The sequence below is a fragment of the Aethalodelphis obliquidens genome, unplaced genomic scaffold (genome assembly GCF_003676395.1).
Source record: "Aethalodelphis obliquidens isolate GAN/ISIS:26980383/991018 unplaced genomic scaffold, ASM367639v1 scaffold27, whole genome shotgun sequence".
Taxonomy (NCBI): Eukaryota; Metazoa; Chordata; class Mammalia; order Artiodactyla; family Delphinidae; genus Aethalodelphis; species Aethalodelphis obliquidens.
Genome location: NW_020837971.1, coordinates 15,287,038 through 15,306,724, shown reverse-complemented (window position 1 = coordinate 15,306,724; position 19,687 = coordinate 15,287,038). Strand labels below are relative to the sequence as shown.

Below are 19,687 nucleotides of genomic sequence, written 5' to 3'. Positions count from 1 at the left end.
GGGCGGGTGGGGCCGTATTAATAGCCACGCCGGCCGACCCCTCCCGAATTAGCCCTAAGCGCAGGGGAAAAAAAGGCAAAGAAATGCCCGGACCAAAAAAAAAAAAAAAAAAAAAAAAATGCATGTTAAAGTGTCAAATAATGATCTTTTTATGCATAAAATCAAATATTCCTGACAACTGCTTTCAGGAAATGGCCTGAACAATTTTCAGGTGAGGTAAAGGCTAATTCAAAAGATGTTGAGCAGTGTCTCTATTAATAACCTATTGTTGGGGTTTTGAGGGCAATTTTTACCATTTAGGATCTTGAATATAGAAATTGATTTTGTTTTTTGCCTCGCCGCACGGCATGTCGGGGTCCTAGTTCCCCGACCAGGGATCGAGCCCACGCCCCCTGCAGTGGAAGTGCGGAGTCCCAACCACTGGACCTCCAGGGAAGTTCCTAGACACTGATTTTAATTCCATCCTTAAATGCAATGGCTAAAAAAGATCAACCCCTGGGCAACACTCAAAAAATGGCTCACAAAGGTGAACAGAAGAAAAAACTGGTTCCTAAAGTTGAGGTCTAAGAAACATCTATAGTGAATTCCCCATTGCCCATGAGAGGTGACACAGAAAAATCGCAGATTATGGAAACAGTTCCCTGATATTCCTGAGTCTCATATTTCCGACTGCTTAGCTGTCATTTCTAATCGGCTCTCCTGCTGTTTCCATACTCGTCATCAACGTACCTAAAGGCACACCTACCAGCCTCCCCACCTGGCTTTCCTGCTCATCTTACCTGTGAGCTGTTTTTGGGACTGTGGGTCAAGCCTCGCAGACTCTAAGAACCACAGAGCTGGAAGGGGCTTTAGTGGCCATCCAGTCCCCTTGTCTCCAGATGCAGACGGGGAAACTGAGGCCCCGGAAAGGGAAGGAAGGCGCAATGGCACACAGCACCTCTGCGGAGAAGCCACAGCTGGGACTCCCAGCTGCTAACCCAAGTCCCAGGTACCCCTCCTCCACGGCCCTCGACTCCCCTGAGGTTTTGCTGTCTCTTCATCACCCCAGCTTAGGGCCTCATCACCTCCTACCTGGTCTGGGGCAGTGGCCTCTCATGGCCTTTCTCTCTCAAATCTCTCTGTGCCACAATTCTGCCTCTTCTTGGCTGTCACTGCCTTCTTTAAAAATACGAGTTTACACTGGACTGGGAGTTGGGAAATCTGGACTTTGGTCCTGAACTCCCTGGGTGACTTGAGCTCTTGATATTTCAGTGTACTTGACTGTGAAATACGATTCTTAACTGGAGTGGAATTACCATCTAGGAGTGTTTGGAGATGCTCAGGGCTATTTTGTTTTGTTTTTGTTGTCATAGTAACTGGTGAGGCGGGGACATTCCTGAAATTTAATGGATGGGACCAGGAGAAAAGATCCTGCAATGGGAAGGGATGCGTCCACGCATCCGAGAACTGTCATCCCAAATTGTCAGTAGTCTCCTCCTTTGGAGAAGCAATGGGCGAACTGATCTCTAAAAGCCCATGTTTACATATAAATCATCATATTATTCTTCTCAAATTCATTCAATGGACTCATAAAAAAGTCCCAGCTCTTCTACGTGGCATTCAACGCTTTCCAAAATTCAAGACAAAAACCAAGTGGAAACTTACTATTCTGGTCACAGTGAACTATTTATTCCTCGTCTTTCTGCAGACCTTTCTCGATCCCACCTCGGCACTGACGCTTGTGCTGTGCTCTCTGTGGGGCTGTCCTTCCTCTGTCTTTGTACTTAGCTAGGTTTTACCGATTTTTCTAGGTCTAGGTCAAGTACCTTCTTTTAAAAGATACTTTTCCTTGGCCTCCTTTGAACTGTGGCATCTGTCCTAACGTCTCTCTTGGCACTCAGTCGTATTCTAATTTCTCCTGTTACCTAACTCTGTGTGTGTTTTTGGCCTGGCTTCAAAAATAGAATACAAATTTCTCCAGGACAGGGATCGTATCTCATACATCTTTGCATTTCACAGTGCTCATGGCAGGCCATGCACTTAATCAATGTTTGGGGCACAGCAAACACAATTAGCATTTCTGCCACACCCCTCTCTCTATTTTTATACCCAGGTCCTCCTGACTCCTCAGTCCCTAGGCTGTGCGTTCTCACAGTAAGAGGAACCAGGTATTTGTTTTCACAGAGGCTGGGTCTCTGTTTTCTCTGGTGCGCTGCCTCTGGGTCAGATATCCTCTGCCTCCCAGCTTCTGTCTTGGTTGCTTTCTTGGTTTTCCCTTGCGTCAGTGAAAAGCTGCCAGCAGAGAGAGGTTGGGCAGAGAGATGAGAGGGGTTTAAAAACCTGACGGACAGTCAGTTGGAGACTGAATGAATTAGGAGGCAACCAGATGGCTGAGGCACACTGACACCCTTTTGTCATTATGTGTTAGACTTTCTTGGCTTGATTCAGACGGCATTTTGTTATTAATATTGATATTCAACGTGACTGTGTTTGGGCTAGTCAATCACATCAAATAAACGTTTTGGAACAGGGAATGCAAGTAATGCTCACGATCTTAATCTTGTTCTTTCAACAGGAAGGCTCTAATATTTACATTTTCGGGTTAATTTCGTATATGTGTAACAGATCTATATGTTTAGGGTTTTCACTGAGTGATTGACTTTAAAAAAAAATGAACCGTGGTGGATCTGTCTGCGGTACTGAGCTTCTTTTATCTCATGCAGTTACTCTATGTTAACACTGAAATTACCTTAATAATATTAAAGAGCTTGGACATTTTAAATATATTAAAATGGCATATTTCAAGTTGATGCAGAATTTTGAATTTATCTGTTATCGTATCAAGACAATACATCTTGAAATTTCTGACGTGTTATAAAAGAGAGGGGGACTATACGTGTTGAGCTGAGAAGTGCAGGCCTGGCTTTCTGTAGCCTGTGAACGTGTCTGCCGCTGAGCGCCTGGTATCTGAAGCGTCCTGAAACCCACAAAACCCTTGGGGAGGTATAATACTCCCTCTCTGCATGGTCACATACAGATTTTACGTCTATGCAGAAAGAGTTAACATGCTTTCAGAGGCATCCTAAAACAATGATATTTAAGATGACTCCATGAAAGAAAAATTCAATTTATCACACTGGCCTTAAACCATGAGTACCCTTGGTTGGAAATAGTTACGTTTCTCAGTGTATACAGATGAGTCCCCCGAAAAACCAGTAAAGATTTTCTTTTTGTGCACTAAGCTTTCATTAAAACAACAAGCTCTTCCTTTGAGACTCTTGTTTATTCTCTGGAGGCTGTCAGGTAGATGGTTATTTTCTGTTTCTCCAGAGACGTCCACTGTGGCTCTCCCTGGAATGACTCTCTGTGGGACCGTATAGATATATTTCTTTGCTTCCTATACCACTTTCTTCATTTTTTTAACCTCATGGTAATCTAACTCTACAAGTTGCTTCATGGGAAATGGTTTTCAGAGCCCACACCTCCTGAGATCCTGGTGGTTTGTATGAAAAGAAGGTGTAGCTATTCGGGAAATGTCAGTGAGGACATAAAGGGATTTGCTCATTTTAATATGAAGAGCTGATTAGCGATAGAAGAGAGCTATGTTTTGAGTTTGGGTTTGAGAAAGGAGAACAGGAAAGGGTATGGGATATAGAAACAGGAATTCAGAAAGGCAAGGAACCTGATGTTTAAGAAAGGGGGCAGCCTTTTAGGTTGTTATGTAATATTGAGCAGTGTTCCCTGTGCTATAGGAAAAGAATTTGAAAAAGAATAGATACATGTATATGTATAACTGAATCACTTTGCTATACACCTGAAACTAACACAACATTGTTAATCAACTATACTCCATATAAAATAAAAAGTTAAAAAAAAAAAAAAAAAAGAAAGGGGGCAGCCTTTCACGGCCCAGCAGAAGATAATCATGTCGAGTGAAAGAAAATATAAATCAGGGAAGAGCAGATGGTAGGGTGGGAACAGAGTATTCATGTGGCCCAGTTGATTCCCCCAGTTTTCAGTCCACGAATGCATTACTGAAGTCTTTTCCAGGATCCAGGGAGAGGTAGAAGTTTAAATGCAGTCATATGCTGCCTAGCACTTCCACGGTCTTTTAAGAATTTACATGTGACCAGTGGGCCTGAGGAAGCACCTCTCCAGTCATAAGTGTAGGGATGCATTTTCAGTCTCCTTTAAACTAGATCAATTTTTCAGTAGCGTGATTGTGTAGGACAAAAGGGGAGGCAGAAGGAAGGCAATCTGAAGATGGGTCTAGGGCACAAAGTGGGTGCCCCGAGTCCTCATCCATTCTGCTAAAGAGCATACGGATATGGCTCAGCTCCTGGAGGAACAGACAACCCTAGATCCTGGCTCCACCAGCAGAGGTAGAGTCTATGGTCCTGTGAACGGTGGGGCAGGGGGAGAGGGGTTTACCTCTCCAGCGCTGTAACTTCGGAGTCTCTGGAGGTGCTGTCGATGTGTCAGATGGTTGGGAAGACGCCCATTCTGAAGAGGGATTCGGGGGTCAATGAAAGTGGTAGCTCGACTGTTGTGGTCCACGAAGAAAGACTATGGACAGACCAGAAAAGAGCACATGGATGAGAACCAGCCAAATGAAGCCAGTGATACCTGGGAGCCCTCCAGGGCTCAGTCATCATGTTTACGTGTGTCCCTCCTTTTCATCTACTCAAAACTAGATGGAAGATGTGCCTCTGCTTCTGCTTGCTCAGCAGTTCAAAGAAGCAATGCCAGTCGCTGATAATCACTTTACACGGTGGAGTCACAGAACAGTGAGCATAACACCTTACCTATCATGGAAAATAAGAGAAATAGAGCCTTTCACGGATAAAAGTCATTCTAGTAATTAATCATTTGTAGAGCATTTTGTTTATTTTTTAAATAAATGCTCTTTTTTTTGATTATAGGATTAGCATAGTCTCACGGAGAAAAAAACTTGAAAAGGATAAAAACGTGGGAAGAAGGTAGCTAAAACCATCCCAAATATTACAATCTAAAGGTAATCGCCAAAATATTTTGCTGAATGTTTTCCATTTTTTTCTCTTCCTATGCAAATATACAAATATATACATACCTTCCCACATCAGTACCTACAATTTTGTCGTAAGATTTTTTCACCTATTATTTTATGAGCCTTTTCCTATGTTATTAAGTATTCTTTTAACACAGAATTTTATTGATTATATGGTGTTCAGTTTGATGAATGCATAGTAATTAATTTCAGTACCCTCTATCATTGGACACTTGACTTTTTACTGTTTTATAATAATGCTTCAATGAACACTCTTGTGTATAAATCTTTGTGGCATGTCTGATTAGTGTATAAGTTCCAGTATATGACAAAAGTCATTCTTTAAAACTAAAATTAGTTACCTTTCACAAAACAGAAAGTTAATACTTATTTTTTTTTTCTTTTACAAAACCTTCTGTACTAGAAAATAATCTTTCAAATACTCTCTTCTGAGCAAAGTGTAATATTTGGTAATGATATCTTTGCCTTAAATGACCTCAACCAGTGCTTGTTTTAGACATGTTCAGGTGTCACCTGACAGAAGTAGGCCAAGAAATATTATACAGATTTAGAAATTATTCTTGGGGAATATGAGCTTATGATTTAAAGTACTGTAAACACGACTCATTGTAAACCAATCTTTTAAAAAGCTTTATAAAATGTCATACAGGAAGTGGGTTTCATTAGGGAGATCAAAAATACTCACAGATACTAATCATGTGAATTAGTATCTGTGCCTGGTAATAAAATTTCCCAGAACAGCTTCCCACATAGAGCCAAAAAAGAGCTGTATGTCCAACAACAGAGGGGACTGAAATGATGTCCCCTGAAACACCGTGTTAGATGCTCAAAAAATGATGCCAGTGAGATAAAAAAAATACAAGAATCTGAATAAGAATGAAATGTGAGTGGGAAAAAACCCAACATTTATCAACATGTTTACATGAGATTTTAAACACGTAAGTATAAGCTCAATTAGTGTATAGTAAAAGGAGACATTATTCAACTATATGTCAAAGTTTATAAATTAAAGTTAAATGGGTTCCTTATATATATGTATATGTGGTAATTTTTTAGTATAAATTCCTAAAAGGTGAGTTAATTACTGGGTTAAAAGTTAGGATAACATTTATGTTTATTGATCCATATTAACAAACTACCTTCACAAGAGCCGTACATATTTGTCATCTTACCAAAAGTCCACGAACCATTTTCACGGACTTTGCCAGTGCTGAGTATTGGAAAGAACTCTTAGAAATGTTGAATGGTAAATAATGATGAATTATAAGGGAAGCCAAACATTTTCTCCTAAGTTTATTTGTCAATTTCTTCATTGGAGTGTTGTCTACTTTGCCTTTTCCCTTTTTTGTTGTTAGGATGTTAAGATTTTCTTTAATTTAAACGTGCTTACTCATGTGCCTTCACACTGCTTTTGATTTTCGTTGGCTTTGTTTTTTAATACACAGAATTTTTTAGGTTCTTATGTATACAAATCTCTCAATTATTTCTCTCTAGCTAGAGGTCAGTTAAATGCTTAATTATATTTTTCTAGCTTTATTTTTGGTGGGTTAATTGTTTCTGGAAACTTGTTTTGGTATGATGTGAAGTTGTAATTGGATTTTTTTCTCCAAGGGCTTATTTTTCTAAATCACCCATTCCCTATCGTTTCATTAAATATAAATTCTTATAAATACCATGGTGTGTTTCAGGAATATTTTATCTGTTCCAATGGTCTGTGGGAGTTTCACTGTTCCAATTATTAATGTCTGTAGGGCAAGTTTCCTCTTATTATTTATCTTTTCCAAAATTTTCTTAGGTATTCTTGCCTGTTTATTTCACTTTTCCAGATGAACTGATATTAATTTTATTAATTTCCAAAATAGTTTTAACTGGCAAATAATGATAATTTTGTCTCCTTTTTTACAAGGGCTCTTTTACCTTTTACCTCCTTTTTTTGTAATACATGCAAGAACTTCCAAAACAATGTTAAATAAGATACGGCCGCTGCAATCTTCTTGTTCTGTATTTTGATAGGAAAACTTACTAGGGTCCAATTGTAAAACAGGACATGGTTCATTATGTTAAGGGAGCCTTTATTTTGTCATGAAAACACACTTACTTTCCTACTTTTCTAAGACTATGTTTTATTTTTAAAACATAAATGTGTATTTCATTTTTATCAAGTACTTTTCTAGTATTTCTTAAAATGATCAACTGAAATTCCTCCTATAAACTATTGGTTAAAATACTAGAGATAATAGATTAACTAGTAGTAAATGACCCTTATATCTTTGGGAGAAAACCTATTTAATTGTGGTGGGTCATTCTTTTAATATACTGTCAAATTCAACTTCATTTTAATTTTTTTAATTTGTTTTTAATTTTTGTTTCAAAAGCATTTATTTATTTTTTGTTATGCTAATTACAGTCTTCACCAAATAGAGTATAAACTTGTATCTGCTAGGACAGTGTTTTACTTATCTCTAAACCGCTCATGCTGTGGCACTGTATTAGGTATAATACACAACTCAACAATTTGTGAGCACAATTCATGAATGCATGACATGAGAACTTTGATTCCAAACACTTCATTTTTAAATATGAGCTTTTTGGAACTCAAGTGAATTTTGTGTATAGTTTTTTTAAAAATTCAGATTTCCCTAGTTCTACTTGTACTCATCTGTTACGTTTAGTTTTATACAATTTAATCATGTTCATGTATCCACCACCACAGTCAAGATACTGAACAGTTCAATCACCATAAGGACCCTTCATGGGGCCCTTTCCAATTACACTTACCTCCCTTCCTTATTCCTCTACCCCATTCCATCCTTGACCCCTAGCCAATAACTGTTCTCCATTTCTGAATTTTTGTCACCTCAAGAATGCTATAAAAATGGAATCATACAGTATGTAACCTTTTGAGATTGACTTTTTTCACTTAATATAATTTCTGTGAGATTCATCCAAGTTGTTACATGTATCAGCAGTTCATTCTTTTTTTTTCATTGCTGATTACTTTTCTATGGTATGGATGTACTAAATTTGTGGCAACAGTTTTTGCTTTCCGCCTAGTTTCATAAGCAAAGTTATAATGGCTTCATGAAATAAACTATGCAGTTTCCATTTTTTCCCATGTCTGGAGTAGAGCATGAAGATATCTGGGAGTGGGAAATGCATTCACTGATACATTCTCCAAATTATTCTATAAGTCTATTCAATTTTTTATATTTACCAAGTCAAATGTATATGAATATATATATAATATGTAAATTATTCATTTCTTCTAGATTTTCTGTGATATCAAACATTTATTTAACTAGTTGTTAAATAAAGAAAGAAATGTATTTTCTTTTTTCCTTTTAAAAATTTCCCTGCACCTGCTACATCTCATTTTGTTGATTTTATTTACTATTTATCTCTCTTCTACAACAACTCTTACATTTACTTCTTACATTGTTTTCTAATTCATACACTTCTGCCTTTTATTTTTTTCAAATAAACATTAAAATACATTTCTGCTTTAGTTACTGTTGCTTTTTTATCTTTTCTAAATCATTGATTTGGAAGCTTATATTTTATATTTATTTTTCTTCTTTGATAATAAAAACCAGTGCTGCTAGCCCTTTGAGTACATGCTTTCTTATCTCATGCTTTATTAAGTACTACTCTCTTGCATTTTCAATAACTTCTTAAAGATTTCTAAGTCTTAATTTTATTTAAAATCCAATAGTCACATAGAATATTGTTTTGAATTTCCAACTAGCCCAGTTTTTGTTTCTGATGGTGGTTTTTAAATTTGTTATTTAAAATTGGGCTTTATTGCTTGCGGCCATGGAATGCAACTTGAGTAATTTCTGCTTTTTTGTTTTCTTTGTGTTATAGAATGTTATCACTTAGAAAAATGGTCCATAGATCTTGAAAAGATGTTGTAAGCTCTTTTTTTTATTGTATTTATTCCTTGGTATTTTATTCTTTTTGGTATGATTTTAAATGGGATTATTTTCTTCTTTCTCTTTCTGATAGTTCACTATTAGTGTAGAGAAAAGCAACCTATTTCTATATATTAATCTTGTATTCTTCAAATTTACTGAACTCTATTAGTTCTAATAGTTTTTTGGTAGACTTTAGGGTTTTCTATATACACTATTATGCCATCTGTAAATAGTGACTCTTTTACTTTTTTTCCTTCCAATTTTTGATATTTTTTATTTCTTCTCCTCGTCTAATTGCTGTGGCTAGAACTTACAACACTATGTTAAATAAAGGTGGCAAGAGTGGGCATCCTTGTGTTGTTCCTGGTTTTAGAGGAAAAGCTTTCAGTTTTTTACCACTGAGTATGATGTTGGCTGTGGGTGACAGTATGATGTGGATGTTTGTCATAAATGGCCTTTATTATGTTGGGATATGTTCCCTCTATACCAACTTTGTTGAGAGTTCTTTATCATAAATGGATGCTGAATTTTGACAAATGCATTTTCTGCATCTATTGAGATGATCATGTGATTTTTATCCTTCCTTTTGTTAATGTAGTATATCCCATTGATTTGTGGATGTTCAACCATCCTTGCATTCCTGGAATAAATCCCACTTGATCATGGTATATGATCCTTTTAAGGTATTATTGAATTTGATTGGTTAGTATTTTGTTGAGCGTTTTTAATCTACATTCATCAGAGATATTGCCCTGTAATTTTCTTTTTTTCATAGTGTCTTTGTCTGGTTTTGGTATCAGGGTAACAGTGGCCTCTGAGAATGATTTTGTGAGTGTTCCTGCCTCTTCAATTTTTTGGAATAAAATACCTAGGAATAAACTTAACCAAGGAAGTGAAAGACCTATACTCTGAAAACTATAAAACACTGATGAAGGAAACTGAAGATGATACAAAGGAATGGAAAGATATCTTGTGTTCATAGATAGGAAGAATTGTTAAAATTTCCATACTACTCAAAGCAATCTACAGATTTAATGCAACCTCTTTCAAAATACCTATGACATTTTCCACAGAACTAGAATAAATAATCCTAAAATTTATATGGAACCACAAAAGACCCAAAATTGCAAAAGCAATCTTGAGGAAAAAAGAACAAAGTTTTCATGCTCCCTGACTTTAGACAATACTACAAAGCTACAGTAATCAAAACAGCATGGTACTGGCATGAAAACAGACACACAGATCAATGGAACAGAATAGAGAATGCAGAAATAAGCCCATGCCCTTATGATCAATTAATTTACGACAAAGAAGGCAAGAATATACAACGGAGGAAAAACAGTCTCTTCAATAAGAGGTGCTGGGAAAACTGGACAACTACATGTAAAAAAATGAAATTAGAACATTCACTAAACCATATACAGAAATCAACTCAAAACGGATTAAAGACCTAAATGTAAGACCTAAAACCAAAAACTCCTAGAAGAGAACACAGGCAGAACACTCTTTGACATAAATTGGACAAATATTTTTTGGGGTCTGTCTCCCAAGGCAAAAGAAAGAAAAGCAAAAATAAACAAATGGGACCTAATTAAACTTAAAAGCTTTTGGACAGCAAAGGGAACCATTGACAAAAAGACAACCTACTGAATGGGAGAAAAATACATGCAAATGATATGACTGATAAAGGTTAATAACCAAAATATATAAACAGTTCATATAACTCAATATTAAAAAAAAAAGAACCTGATTAAAAATGGGCAGTAGGGGCTTCCCTGGTGGTGCAGTGGTTGAGAGTCCACCTGCCGATGCAGAAGACATGGGTTCGTGCCCCAGTCCGGGAAGATCCCACATGCCGCAGAGCGGCTGGGCCTGTGAGCCATGGCCGCTGAGCCTGTGCGTCTGGAGCCTGTACTCCGCAACGGGAGAGGCCACAGCAGTGAGAGGCCTGCGTACCGCGAAAAAAAAAAATGGGCAGAAGACCTGAGTAGACATTTTTCCAAAGAAGATATACAGTTGGTCAACAGGTACATGAAAAGATGCTCAACATTGCTAATCACCAGAAAAATGCAAATCAAAACCAGAATGAGATATGTCACCTCACCCTGTCAGAAGGGCTATTTTCAAAAAGTCTACAAACAACAAATGATGGTGAGGATGCGGAGAAAATAAAACCCTAGGACATTCTTTTTTTTTTTTTTTTTAAACATCTTTATTGGAGTATAATTGCTTTACAATGGTGTGCTGGTTTCTGCTTCATAACAAAGCGAATCAGTAATACATGTACATATGTTCCCATATCTCTTCCCTCTTGCATCTTCCTCCCTCCCACCCTCTCTATCCCACTCCTCTAGGTGGTCAAAAAGCACCAAGCTGATCTCCCTGTGCTATGCGGCTGCTTCCCACTAGCTATCTATTTTACGTTTGGTAGTGTATATATGTCCATGCCACTCTCTCACTTTGTCACAGCTTACCCTTCCCCCTCCCCATATCTTCAAGTCCATTCTCTAGTAGGTCTGTGCCTTTATTCCCGCCTTACCCCTAGGTTCTTCATGACTTTTTTTTTCTTAGATTCCATATATATGTGTTAGCATATGGTATTTGTTTTTCTCTTTCTGACTTACTTCACTCGGTATGACAGACTTTAGGTCCATCCACCTCACTACAAATAACCCAATTTCGTTTCTTTTTATGGCTGAGTAATATTCCATTGTATATATGTGTCACATCTTCTTTATCTATTCATCTGTTGATGGACACTTAGGTTGCTTCCATCTCCTGGCTATTGTAAATAGAGCTGCAATGAACATTGTGGTACATGACTCTTTTTGAATTATGGTTTTCTCAGGGTATATGCCCAGTAGTGGGATTGCTGGGTTGTATGGTAGTTCTATTTGTAGTTTTTTAAGGAACCTCCATACTGTTCTCCATAGTGGCTGTACCTATTCACATTCCCACCAGCAGTGCAAGAGGGTTCCCTTTTCTCCACACTCTCTCCAGCATTTATTGTTTCTAGATTTTTTGATGATGGCCATTCTGACTGGTGTGAGATGATATCTCATTGTAGTTTTGATTTGCATTTCTCTAATGATTAATGATGTGAGCATTCTTTCATGTGTTTGTTGGCAATCTGTATATCTTTGGAGAAATGTCTATTTAGGTCTTCTGCCCATTTTTGGATTGGGTTGTTTTTTTGTTATTGAGCTGCATGAGCTGCTTGTAAATTTTGGAGATTAATCCTTTTTCAGTTGTTTCATTTGCAAATATTTTCTCCCATTCTGAGGGTTGCCTTTTGGTCTTGTTTATGGTTTCCTTTGCTGTGCAAAAGCTTTTAAGTTTCACTAGGTCCCATTTGTTTATTTTTGTTTTTATTTCCATTTCTCTAGGAGGTGGGTCAAAAAGGATCTTGCTGTGATTTATGTCAGAGAGTGTTCCGCCTATGTTTTCCTATAAGAGTTTGATAGTTTCTGGCCTTACATTTAGGTCTTTAATCCATTTTGAGCTTATTTTTGTGTATGGTGTTAGGAAGTGTTCTAATCTCATACTTTTACATGTACCTGTCCAGTCTCCCATCACAGAGAATCCCAAAGATGCTACCAGAAAACTACTAGAGCTAATCAATGAATTTGGTAAAGTAGCAGGATACAAAATTAATGCACAGCAATCTCTGGCATTCCTATACACTAATGATGAAAAATCTGAAAGTGAAATTAAGAAAACATTCCCACTTACCATTGCAACAAAAAGAATAAAATATCTAGGAATAAACCTACCTAAGGAGACAAAAGACCTGTATGCAGAAAATTATAAGACACTGATGAAAGAAATTAAAGATGATACAAATAGATGGAGAGATATACCATATTCTTGGATTGGAAGAATCAACATTGTGAAAATGACTCTACTACCCAAAGCAATCTACAGATTCAATGCAATCCCTATCAAACTACCACTGGCATTTTTCACAGAACTAGAAAAAAAAATTTCACAATTTGTATGGAAACACAAAAGACCCCAAATAACCAAAGCAATCTTGAGAACGAAAAACGGAGTTGGAGGAATCAGGCTCCCTGACTTCAGACTATACTACAAAGCTACAGTAATCAAGACAGTATGGTACTGGCACAAAACCAGAAATATAGATCAATGGAACAGGATAGAAAGCGCAGAGATAAACCCACACACATATGGTCACCTTATCTTTGATAAAGGAGGCAAGAATATACAGTGGAGAAAAGACAGCCTCTTCAATAAGTGGTCCTAGTACATTCTTGATGGGAATGTAAATTGGTGCAGCCACTGTGAAAACAGAATGGAGGTTCCTCAAAAAAATTAAAAATAGAACTATCATGTGAGCCACCAGTTCCACTCCTGGGTATATATCTAAAGAAAATGAAAACATTAATTCAAAAGATACATGCACCGCAGTGTTCATAGAAGCATTATTTACAATAGCCAAGATATGGAAGCAATCTAAGTGTCCATCAACAGATGAATGGATAAAGTCGATGAGCTGTATGTATGTATGTATGTATGTGTGTGTGTGTGTGTACACACACACACACACACACGCACAGATTGAAATACTAATAAGCCATAAAAAAGAATGAAATTCTGACATTTGCAACAACATGGATGGACATATATGTTATTATGCTTAGTGAAGTAAGTCAGACGGAGAAAGACAAATACTGTATGTTATCACTTATATGTGGAATCTAAAAAATAAAACTAATTAATGAATATAACAAAGGAGAAACAGACTCTCAGATATAGAAAACGAACTAGTGGTTACCAGTGGGGAGAAGGAAGGGGGGGAGGGGCAAGATAGGGTAGGGATTTAAGAGATACAATCTACTATGTATAAAATGACTAATCAACAAGGATATATTGTACAACACAGGGAAATATAGCCATTATTTTATAATAACTGTAGATGGAGTACAAGCTATAAAAATATTGAATCACAACTGAAACTAATATTATATTGCAAGTCAATTATACTTCAATTAAAAAAATAAAAGATTATTATTAAAAATTGTGGTACAATATAAAATTTGTCATTTTAATTATTTTTAAGTGTACAATTTAATGGTATTAAGTACATTCTCTTTGTTGTGCAGCCATCATCACTATTCATCTTCTAAATTTTTTCACTTTTCAAAACTGAAACTATGGCTCCATTAAAAAATAACTCCTCATTCCCTCCTCCCCTCACTTCCTGGTAACCTCTATTCTACTTTCTGTTTCTATGAATACTATTTTAGATACCTCATATGGGATACAATATTTGTCCTTTTGTGTCTGACTTATTTAACTTAGCATAATGTTTTCGAGGTTAATTCATGTTGTAGCATGTCAGATTTTCATTCCTTTTTAAGGATGAAAAATGTTTCATTGTATGCATATAACACATTTTGTTTACCCATTCATGTAAGCTCTATTTTTCCACCTTTACTGAGATACACTTGACAGATAAAAATTGTATGTAATTAAGGTCATAGGTTTTGGAAAGAGATTGCATTAAATTTAAATAAAAGAAAAGAAAAATAAAGTTTTCTTTATATAATATGTATGTTGTTCTTTGGTTCACAAGGTGTATATGATTATTGTATCTTTATTTTAATTGCACCATTGATTAGTATAAAATTTTTCTCTGACTCCATTTTAATGATCTGAATTTCAACTCTCCTTTGTATGATATTAATACACCATCACTGATTTTTCTGTTACTGTTTTCACACTATATTAAATATTTATTCTTTTACTATTAAACTTTCTGAATCATTTCTTAGGTATGTTTCTTTTTAAGCTGGGTTTGTTTGCTATCAAATCTGATAGTCTCCTTTTGGTAAGGAGATACTATTTCTTACTAGGAATACTAAGTTCATCCTATTTCCACCTGCTGCCACGACTGTTATGCCTGGCTTTACTGTTGTTATTTTATTTTATTAATTTAATTTTCTTTCCTTCCTTGTGGATTTTTTTGTGCGTTTTGTTTTATCAACTGTATTTTGTTTGATTTTATCTTTTGTAGGAATTCAAAAGAGAATACTCTTGCTTTAAATGGTAAAATGGTTGCTTTTTAAGTTTGTCAAATAACTATATTTAGCCATTGTTTTTCAAATTATCCGCTTTGACCCCCCTTACACCCAACTAGGAACTTAGCACAACTTTCCTTGCCCTGTTCACTAACCCACTTCCTGTTTCCTTATTTTTTAATTCTGGTCTGTGGATATTGGTCCAGATTGTTCTTATACACATATTCCATTTTTATTATACATATTTCCCATATTTTATTGAGCCTTTTCCAATATATTTTAAAGCATTAAAATCTTAAAGCAATTATTTACACTTGTATTTGTGGATTTGATTGATTTTAAATACCCATCGCCATAGTTTTTAACGCTATGATTTTCCCATTATTGATTTCCTCTGCTTTATTTGTGAGTCGTCTGGAGAATGGTTTTCTTAGGGCAGGCAAAAGAGTAGGGTGAGCTCTGAAGTCTTGTACATGAGGTTTTTTCCCTACTGTCGTCACACTTCAGTGATAACAATTTTTCTGGAAATAGGATTACTGGGCTACTACCTTTCTCATCAATAACCTGTAGTCATTGCTCTCTGGGTTTCTACAGTTTAGTTTTATGGATGGGAAGTTTGAAGCTTGTCTTATTTTAATTCTTTTGTAAATAACGTTCACATTATCATGGCTGTATATTGGTAAGATTTTTTAAATCTCTAAAGACATTCCAGAGTATGTGTAGAGATAGAATTTATTTTAATTAATTTTACTATAACTCAGTGAGTCCAATTAACCTGCCCACCTGAACAGTTTGTTGTAGATCAAAGTTGTATTTTCAATATTGAACAATTTAATATATTTAATATTTACTTATTGCTACTGCATTCTGATTTCTTCTTGAAGAACAGCTATAAGTCATTCATCCAACAGAGATTTATTGAGGGCCAACTATGTACCAGGCACTATTCTAGGCCCTTAGAGGTTTCATCAATGAGTAACACAAAGATCCCTGCTCTCAAGGAGCTTAAAATTCTGCCAGGAGAAACAGACAAAACAGTAAATCAAGTAAATATGTAACTTATATAGCAGAGCACACGGGTAAGGGATCTTGAGGGATCTTGTAATATTAAATTGGTCAATATTAAACTGGTTCTTGCTGAGAAGATGAGATATATATTTTTTCTTTTTTTTGGTTTTTACTTTTTTTTTTTCACTTTATGCTTCATTGTTTGCAATCTGGCGCCTTCCCTGTGCTTTGGGGGCTGTTTCCATGTTCATATTCTATATTAATGATTTGATTTTACATAGTGTCAGTTCTGCTCTGTTTTATCCCTATGCTATTACATTTTGTTGTTCCCTGCAATCTTAAAACATTTATTTAGCCCACGTCCTTTTCTTTTCTTGTTTTTAATTGTAGTAAGAACACCTAACGTGAGTTTTAGTTTCTTACAAAATTTTTTTTAAATTTACTTATTTATTTATTTTTGGCTGCGTTGGGTCTTCACTGCTGCACGCGAGCTTTCTTCAGTTGTGGCGAGCGGGGGCTAGTCTTCGCTGTGGTGCGCAGGCTTATTGTGGTGGCTTCTCTTGTTGTGGTGCACAGGTGTGTGGGCTTCAGTAGTTGTGGCACGCAGACCCAGAAGTTGTGACTCATGGGCTCTAGAGCTCAGCCTCAGAAGTTGTGGCGCACGGGCTTAGTTGCTCCGTGGCACGTGGGATCTTCCCGGACCAGGGCTCGAACCCATGTCTCCTGCGTTGGCAGGTGGATTCTTAACCACTGTGCCACTAGGGAAGTCCCTGCAACAAATTTTTAAGTGTATAGTACAGTACTGTTAACTATAGGTACCATATTGTATAGCTGATCTCTAGAGCTTATTCATTTTGTGTAACAAAGACTCTCTACCCATTGAACAGAAACTCCCCACTTCCTCCTGCTCCCATCCCTTGGCAACCACCATTCTACTCTGTTTCTATGAGCTTGAGCAGATCTGTCGTATAAATGGAATAGTGCAGTTTTTGTCCTCCTGTGACTACCTAATTTCATTTAACATAATGTCTTCCGTGTTCATCCATGTTGGAACATGTGTCAGAATCCCCTTCTTTTTTAAGGCTACATAATACCCCATTGTATGTATACACCACATTTTCTTTATCCATTCATCCATCAACAGACATTTAGGTTGTTTCCATATCTTGGCTATTTGATTAATGCTGCAAAGAACATAGGAGTATGGATATCTCTCTGAGATTTTGATTTCAGTTCTTTTGGATCAATACCCAGAGTGGGATTGCTAGATCCCACGCTGGTTCTATTTTCTTATGTCTGCTTCCTCTCAGATTGTTTTCTGTGTGTGGCTTCTTTGTGCTCAACAGAAGTCATACCGTCTCGTGCCCTTCTGTGTATGATAAGCAGATTATCTTTAAAATATTCATTTCTATTTTCTGAAGAAAATTATATGCTTTTTCTCAAGATAAAGATTCTGTTTCCTTCATGTAGTAGTAGGTCTTCAGAGGTCCCTTCTTATTTTGTTGCTATGTGTTCAGTCCTTAGGAGAGGCCGTCTCCATCTCACGCCTGCCACAGACGGGGTCTCACCTGTCTCACCACCCGAAGCCCCACCACCCCTTGGATAACCATCCTCCTTGGCACAGCCCTGGAGCCAACTTGAGGCTCACATGCAATCTCCACCGATGCTGGGCGGAGGCCGTGTCCACCTTCCTCTGATTTCCAAGACAACAGATGAGTCAGAGGCCATTTTGTCCTCCTCGTGGGGATGACAGTGCATTCAAAGACACCAGACAGCTCGGCCCCAGCCCTCCTCTTCCTACACAGTACACACTAAAAGTGAAGGCTGTTGACTCTGAACATGTCAATAAAGAAAGAAGCAGACTGGCCGAGCGAGGAAGAAGAAGATGGTCCAGTGTTCTGGAAGCTGCCCTGTTTCTTTTGCATAGAAAGCTATCACCACACCATGAAAATGACCATGTGTCACTGTCATTCTCCCAGTGGAGGCAACACCCAGTAAACAAGGAAGTCCTGGGGAATGAAATCTGGCTGTGGTGGCTTTTTGCATACACGAGGCACCCCTCGCCCAGTTCATCCCCGACTACAGAGCTGGTCATAGACAGTCATTGTACTGACGGACTTGCATTAATTAGTGGACACAATCTTTCCCCCCATACTCCAGAGAGCCCAGGTTCTTAGGCACGATAAAATGGTTGTGGGGGGGATTTCCGGCTCCCAGGGCACGGTGATGTCCCATCAACCCACTTTGGGGAACCATGGCTTTGCACGTTCACCATCACAGAGGAAAGGAGCTGTGTGATGCAGTTTCCCACTTAGACATGTGTCTGCTGGCAACACTTCTGATTCCTTTGTCACTAAAAGAGGGAGGGATTCTCTCTACCAAAGTTTGTAAAAGATTACACAGGGACAATTCCTTGGTGAACTGTTTGGCCCTGTCTTCTAAGTGCACTGAGATGACTGATGGTGGTTAAGGAACATTGCACGGGCCCAATTCACCCGGTCCCTGTTTGCCAGGCTGTTTTAATAACTGAAGGCTTATTAGGGAAATCACAATGAGTAATCTAATAATGTCACTCCCAGTTAGCTAATAATTTCATTACCTGAGAGTGAGCTGTCTAAGGAGGCAAAACAATAGAAAGGTCACGGAACAGAATCTGGTTTCAGGTTCCAAACCGAAAACCAGTTCCAGATCTTAACTGGGCGTGACACTGTCCCCCCACCGCCAACACCCCACCCCTTCCCCACCCAGAGAACACACAGCAATGTCACAACTTGGTGGAGGTGCTACTGGCACCAGTGGGCAGAGCCAGGGATGCTTGAAGACATCCCGCACATCACAAGACAGAAACCCAGGTGTGGGTCGTTACCCCTCCTTCCTTCCTGGTGGCCAACGGCACGTCTGAGGCACAGCCTTCCCTGTCCTCCCCACGCTCCCTCCTCACCGCCCGCTCACCCGTGTTCTCCTTTTGCCGTAAGGCCCCCCACTGCAGTCAGGCTCACCTTTCCCTGCTGGTCTGTTTTGACCTCCCAGCCCCGGGGCAATTCCAGCCGAGTGTCCGCAAACATGTTGATGAAATTCACCAAGTCCCGGTTGTGCTGGTAGCGTTCAAAGTTGCGCGCGTCCCGCCGGACCTTGAGGATCATGTGCTTCAGGCAGGTGCTACTGGTGAAGACTCGGTAGGCACTCTGAGAGGGGTCGGGGCCGACGGGGAAGGCAGTGGGGTTAGGAGAAACACAGACCAAGCGTACTTTGAGCCCCTTGATGGGATGGGATGTGATTGCTACCCAGGGATTTACTGGGAGCCTTGGGCGTTGGGGGTGGGGTGTAGAGCTCTTGCTGCCCCCCGGAAACACACATGGACCTCCGGGCTGTCTGGCTCTACCGCTGCTTCAGCATCCTGGACGCTGTCGACCTGCCCTGCATCTCAGAGCTGCCCTCCTCCTTCCTCCCGCCCCAGCAGGGCTCTGCTCTCTCAAGTCTCCCTCTGACTCTCCGAGCATCTCCTTCCTCTCCGTCCGGCTGCCTCCTCTGACTGCACAGGTGCGCCCGTGCTCCATCTTAGCTGTCTTTATAGCAGGGTGTATTAGTTAAGGTTCCCTGTGGATTTAGGGCTGACCTTCAGAGGTCTGCCAGTCCTTGCTAGGTAAAAACGTGTGTGTGTGTGTGTGTGTGTGTGTGTGTGTGTGTGTGTGTGTGTG

At 38.5% G+C, this 19,687-nt stretch overlaps 1 protein-coding gene across 1 annotated transcript in view; it reads right to left on the bottom strand.

Annotated features, from left to right (window-relative positions):
- HECW1 (HECT, C2 and WW domain containing E3 ubiquitin protein ligase 1) overlaps positions 1-19,687 on the bottom strand; it is a 260,620-nt gene that overhangs the window by 74,169 nt on the left and 166,764 nt on the right. Inside the window, exons 13-14 of the mRNA XM_027123988.1 lie at positions 18,989-19,174; positions 4,411-4,545 (exon numbers count right to left, since the gene is read on the bottom strand). Coding sequence (XP_026979789.1) covers positions 4,411-4,545; positions 18,989-19,174 — 321 coding nt within the window. The remainder of the gene's footprint in view (positions 1-4,410; positions 4,546-18,988; positions 19,175-19,687) is intronic.